General features: G+C 59.1%; 1 protein-coding gene across 3 annotated transcripts in view; it reads left to right on the forward strand.

Annotated features, from left to right (window-relative positions):
• The window catches only part of NDRG3 (NDRG family member 3), a 34,086-nt gene extending 29,692 nt beyond the window's left edge, over positions 1-4,394 (forward strand). For 2 of the 3 annotated variants that reach the window (XM_075011554.1, XM_075011552.1), the window contains exons 14-17: positions 593-628; positions 712-763; positions 2,540-2,578; positions 2,971-4,394. In XM_075011554.1, the coding sequence (XP_074867655.1) occupies positions 593-628; positions 712-763; positions 2,540-2,578; positions 2,971-3,149 (306 nt within the window). In that variant the 3' untranslated portion in view covers positions 3,150-4,394. The remainder of the gene's footprint in view (positions 1-592; positions 629-711; positions 764-2,539; positions 2,579-2,970) is intronic. The other variant, XM_075011553.1, reaches the window with a different exon arrangement.
• Positions 4,395-6,003: the final 1,609 nt, after the last annotated feature.

The raw sequence follows: 6,003 nt of genomic DNA on the forward strand, positions 1-6,003 counted from the left end.
AAAAGATAGGGTAGCCTCAGAACTGCTCCATCTTACGCTGCCGTGAGAGCATGTGCTGGCTGAGACCTGGAGTGCAGGGGATCCAGCCATGTGCTCCGCCAGGGCCAGCTGGGGTGGCTCATGGGGTCACTTGCACTGCCCTTAGAGCAGCTGCAAGGCCCTGGCACCTCTATTCATCTCCAGGGGACTTCTCAGCTAGGCAGCTCTACCCGCACCGCTAGCGGGCCAAAGGGCCTGGATCCTCCGGCAGAGACATCTAGCCCTCCGCTGGCAGGTGGCTGGTGAAAGAGTCGCTCTGACTCCCAGGGTGCGGCTCAGGATGCCCCTTGTTGAGGGAGAGGAGCAGCCTGGGAAGGCTGATGCGCCCAGTGGGCCGTGCTCCTGGAGCCACATGGAGACAGTCACAGCGGTGCGCTGCATGCTGGGGGTCCCAGTCGGCTGCAGCTGTATGTGAAGGTGAGGGGGCAGCACCGGCTCTTTGGTCACGGAGAGCTGAGTGGATGCTGTGAGATGGGCAGTGTTAGCCCAGCCGCTGGCCTGGCAGACAGTGTGGGAAGGGACACCTCAAAGCCCCCGTCTCTCTCTTGTGCAGATGGCAGACTGCGGAGGGCTGCCCCAAGTGGTGCAGGTAAGAAGTCTGGTCCCTGGCTTGTGTTTTCCACAGCCTGGCCCCGCTGCGCTCGTACTAATGCCTCGTTCTTGTCTCCTCAGCCTGGGAAGCTGACAGAAGCCTTCAAGTACTTTGTACAGGGAATGGGCTACAGTAAGTAGGGCTTGCCGGGCTGGCGTGGGGAGTGGCCGTCTGGTACATGCTGGGGGTGGGCTTTGTCGGCAAGCCATGGCACAGCCGGCCACTTGTCCTGGGGCTTGGCCAGCCTGTGAAAAGGAGCCTCATGCTGTCAGATGTACCCAGCGGGGTGTGTTACCAAGGTAACCACCCAGTGCACTGGCCAGGGCAGTGTGCCAGTGTTAGGGCTGGCACATAACAAAGCCCACTTGGCCCAGTCCAGGTAAGGCCTGCTTCCTTCAAATGGAGCCGTAAGCACCCTGCACAGCAGCTGCTCCAATGCGGGTTGTCCTCTGCAGTGCTGTGCCTGGGAAACACCAGAGCTCTGCTCTGGGCTGCAGACACAGCTGCGTGTGCGCTGCCCCTGGGCAGGGGGAGCCCACTAATTGCCCAGTGCACTGAGGTACCCCAGGAGCCCAGGCAGCCTGGTGAGACCCCCCTCCTGCTGCTCTGGGCCGGCAGGGTTGGGGTTGTCTTCCCCTCCCCAGTGAAGGGTCCAGTACCTCGTGAACTGGACAGGTTTCCAGGGTGGTCTCCAGAGCTCCAGTGCTTGTGCTGGGGAGCCATCACTGGCAGTGCTGCTGCCGTACCGGCACTTACTGAGATGTGGGCGTGAGCTGGAAAGGAAGGTGCTCCAGCCACAGTTACTGTGGCACTTGGCCTGGCAGACCTGGCTGCTAACCCTCAGCATCTTTGGGGCAGGGCAGAGGCATGCCCAGCCACATAGCAAGGGGAACTTTTCCAGCAGCGGCTCAGCTGCTGATGTGGTTGCAGGGGGCATGGTGGAGCTCTCCAGGGAAGCAGTGGCTCTTCCCCACTGACTAGTCAAGCCTCCCCGAGGCTGCGGAGCTAGCACTAACGTTGGCAGCTGCCAGGGCCCCGCAAGAGTCATGGCCATCTCCAGTAGCCAGAGGCTTTGTCTGGGCCCACAGCACTTCAGAGCGGGCAGTGGTCCCACAGGTGTGGATGAGGGCGGAGAGGTGGAGTCCCATGTGGTGCCCTAGAGAGAGCTAGCGGAGTACACGCCAGATCCCCACAGGTTACCAGGTGTTGGGAGGGCAGAGGTTCTGGACTGTGCAGAGTCCCATGAAGCTGAGGCCTGGCCTATCTGCCAGCTGAGCTGGTGGTGCTGTTTTCAGCCAGCAGGGCTCCTTCAGGCAGCCTGGGCAGTGCGATGGTTGGTGGGTGGCAGGCTGTGGTCCCTCCAGGTGAGGGGCCTGCTGCCATAGACTAGACATAGGCCAGGGCAGCAGCAGCCACTAGAGGCAGGACATAGGCCCATCTGCCTAGGGTAAGCAGCAGGGGCCTCTGAAGTGGAAGAAAAGGCTCTTGCCTGCTACCCTTGCCCAGCGCATCCTGTCCTGCACTTCCTGCCGTTCCCGTCTCAGACACCGATGTGCGTGGGATGCTGCTCACGGGCACGGCTGCAGGCTGCTGGCAGAGCGCAGGCCTGTCGCTCTCCAGGGGGGAGGCAGGACTCTCTCATAAGGGGACCTGCTCTTCTGAGCACCCACTGTGGCCCTGGCGTTTCCTGTGATCTTCCAGGGGAATTGGATTTCCTTTCTTCCTGTCGGGCGGAGAGCTGGTAACGTGGGCGTGCCTTTGGGGCAGCAGTCTCCCCGAGTGTGGGGTGAGCATGGCTGGCTGCAGGCCTGGGGCACTGACCTTTGCCCCAGCCGCGTGGTGTGCCCCATGCTGAGGACAGAATTAACTCACTCTTGTTATCTCTTCCCTGTCTCCCCTTCTTTCCAGTCCCTTACATGCAGCTCAGGCACCTGAGCACTGAGTCAGGTACCTGCAAACACACCCACGGCTGTGTACACAGCTGAATCCACCGCCTTTCGGGTGCTTTGCTCTGGCTCCTCGCCGCATGTCGGGCTGGCGCTCCGGACTGGGGCCTCCGGTGTCTGCTGTGTGCACGGTGTGGTTTGCCTCCCTTTTGTGTTTTGGTGATTTGCGTGGCTGGCTGCTCTCTGGTTATCTGGAGCAAAGGCCTCCCTTTCAAAAGGGCACCTCCGACCTTTCGAAATCAGGCTGTGAGCACCCTGCTTTGCTGCATAAGGCCTGGTCTGAGCCCGGGTGGAGCTCTTTCCCCACTTACCCCGGGGGCGCTGCGCACTGGTGAGCCCAGTGGGACTGCTAAAGTTCACCCTCTCCATGATCTTCCTCTTTCCTTCCTGCAGTGCCAGCAGCTAGCATGACCAGGCTGATCCGCTCCCGTACACACTCCTCCTCCAGCGTGGGCTCTGGCGAGAGTGCCCGCAGCCAGTCCCACCTCAGCAACCCAGGGGAGGAGACCACTGGAACCCCAGAAGCAGCTGATGGCCGGGACACACCTCAAACCTTGGAAGTATCCTGCTAAGGGGAGCCCTCTGGATCCAGACAACTTCACCCTCCCCATTAACCCCCTACCTGGGACCCAGCATTTCCTCCAGCAGAACTGAGGGTGTTTCCTCTGACCTGTGCATGCCCATCTGTGCTTGATGCTTCTGTCCTTGTACGTCTCTGGGAATGGAGCCACCTCCCCAGCCAAGCAAATCCAACTGCTGTCCATGCTAGCGCCCCTCCTTCCTGCGCTTCCTTGGCTGGGTGTGTCCCGCCACGGCCACCGCTTCCCTCTGTCGCTTAAACCTGATGTCTGTGGCTTTGTGGGGTAGAACTGGTTCAGTGTCATGTTTTTGCTAACGGCTGTTAGGCTTTTGTGGTGCAGTTCTTAAAGGTCTTTGGGATGAGGGGAAGCAAGCCCCCAGTGGTGCACAACTCCAGGCACAGCAGGCGAGTCCTGTCGCACATGGAGCGCTGAGCACCGCCCAGTGCCCTGGCTGCCTTGGGCTGCTGGGGTTAGGAGCGCTCCGGGCAGGGCTGGGCAGTTGTGTCTGCTGCCTGGGTCTCGTGTATTCAGAATGAGCAGAGCCATTTCATACCTGAGCCTCTTGAAAGGGCAAAGCAGTTAACAAGTAAGTCCTCCCCAGCTAAAACGCACTGTTCAGCGGAATACAAGGGATTACACTGCTCTGCAGCCAGGCTCGTGTGGCTTTGTCAACCTGCCGGCAGCTGCCAGTGCTCTGCTGGAGGGCCGCATGCAGACCTGACAACTGGGCCTTTGGGAAATCCCTGCTGCTCAGTACCTTGGGAAGTGGGCAGCAGTGCCCGGCGGCAGCCCTGGGATGCAGGAATGGGCTGGTATGAGCTTGCTGTGCCTGCCTCCCCATAGCACTGCCAGGCAGATTGTGGTATCCCAGTTCAAGTGGTGCTGCAGAAATGTCAGTGAATCCAACTCCAGTTGGAGACAGCCAGTCTTCCGGCCTGGAGCCTGTGCTGAGCAGCCACTAGGAAATATTCCAAGGCAGATTCTTCTTGGTTGCGTGCGTGGCTCTGTGTGGTGAGTCAGACAGGAGAGCAGGTGCACAACAGGGGAGCCCTGAACTGAAAGGGGCTTGAGCTGTCAGGTCACTTGGCCTCCCCTGGTGACATCCAGGTAACATGATCTCCACTGTTGCTCACCTGTGACTGTGTAGGGACCTGGCTCCTCCGAGCACTCGTTCTGCTCCACGCAGGCAGGGACCGGGAGCGTTTGTGCCAGTTATTTAATAAAGCTGTAAATGAGTGGCTAGGGCATGGCTCCGTGTCTTCCTTCTGCTGCTGTTGCGTTTGGTCCCAAACTGCCATCACCACACAGATCGCCCTGTGGAGCAGGGAACCCCAGGGGATCTCCGTGCTGCGCCAGGTGAGCTGAGGGCTTGCCCATAAGCCAGCCCCGTGCTGCACAGTGGTGGAGCTGTGCTCCCAGCAGGGAACAGGCTGTAGGCTGGTTCCACTCTGCTGCCGTTGTGCACAGAGCCTAGGCTAGGAGAGCTGCAGAGGAAGACAGAGCACGGCTGCCCCTGCTGAGCCCCCCGCCATCCACACCAGCTCTTCCTGGTGCTCAGTCTGGTAACTGTGAGCTCTGGTTACACACACAGCCTTGCTTGCGCCTGGTGAGCTGGGCTCAGCCTTGCTGGCGGGGGGGAGGGCTGTGTGCAGAGGGGACCGAGCAAGCCATGATGTAGCCCCCAGGGCGTAGGTTTTGAGCCGAAAGGGGCGCTGGGGGCTGTGCTCAGTGCCACTGGGCTGGTGAAAGTTCAGTCAGCAGTGCAGGGGGCTAGCTTGGCTCTGTGAAGCTCCTGCCAGCGGCCAATGGGAGCTGCAAGGGCGGTGCTTGTGAACATGGACAGCGTGCACTGAAGAGCTGCCTGCCTGCACCTATGAGGTGGGGGTGGACACATTGACTGTCTCTGGGAATGGCAGTGCCTGGGCAGGCTGGGAGTCTGTCTTAACCCCACTAACTGCCCTGCCTCCAGGGAGCCATCTGATGTAAGGAAGGCCAGAGCCGCCACCCCCAACTCACCTGCTCCTGGTAGGAACCCTGCCCCATCTCCCAGACCTCCCACCCACACCTGCACCCTCTGCCCCAGTGAGAACTCTCTCCTGCACCCAAACCCCTCAGCCGCTCCCTGGAGCCCACTCCTGAGCCCCAAACCGTACTTACCAGCTCCCTGAGTTTGCTCGTGGCCTTTTTGAAATCCGCTGTCTTTATTTTGCTATTCTCTCTCCTGCCATCTCTTAGAATTATAACTCTTCAGCCTTTCATGATCACTTCCACTTTCAAATTCCCAATCAGCCCCTCCCTGTTTGTTAAATCTAAAACAGCCTCTGACCTAGCGGCTTTCTCCAGCTCAGAAATAAACAATTGCCTCCAATATATTCCAAGGACTTTTTGGATACTCTTTTGCCTGCTGCTTTGTTTTCCCAGCTGATGGCTGGAGAGTTGAAGCCTATGGTACGTTAAAGGGTACCACTGCACCACTGGCATAGCAGCTACAGGGCACTGGCTGTGCTCTGAGGAAGTAAAAGGAGCTTTCCCTGGGGGCTGGGTATTCCTTGATTGTCCTCCACAGGGTCCTTGCACCTTCTGCAGCATCTGGACTTGGCCATTTTTGGATAAAGGCTACTGAACTAAATGGCCTGCCGTACTCGCTTGGTCTGTATCACAGAGGCAGCCATGTTAGTCTGTAGCTTCGAGAACAAGAAGTCCTCTGGCACCTTATAGACTAACAGATATTTGGGAGCATAAGCTTTCAAGGGTGAAGGCCCACTTCATCAGATGCATGAGTGGAGAGGTGGTTTCAGAGGAGTATTTAAAGAGTGGGGTCCCAGTAAGGGGGAGGGCCAGAGCG

This window comes from Carettochelys insculpta, chromosome 17 (assembly GCF_033958435.1).
Source record: "Carettochelys insculpta isolate YL-2023 chromosome 17, ASM3395843v1, whole genome shotgun sequence".
NCBI lineage: Eukaryota > Metazoa > Chordata > Testudines > Carettochelyidae > Carettochelys > Carettochelys insculpta.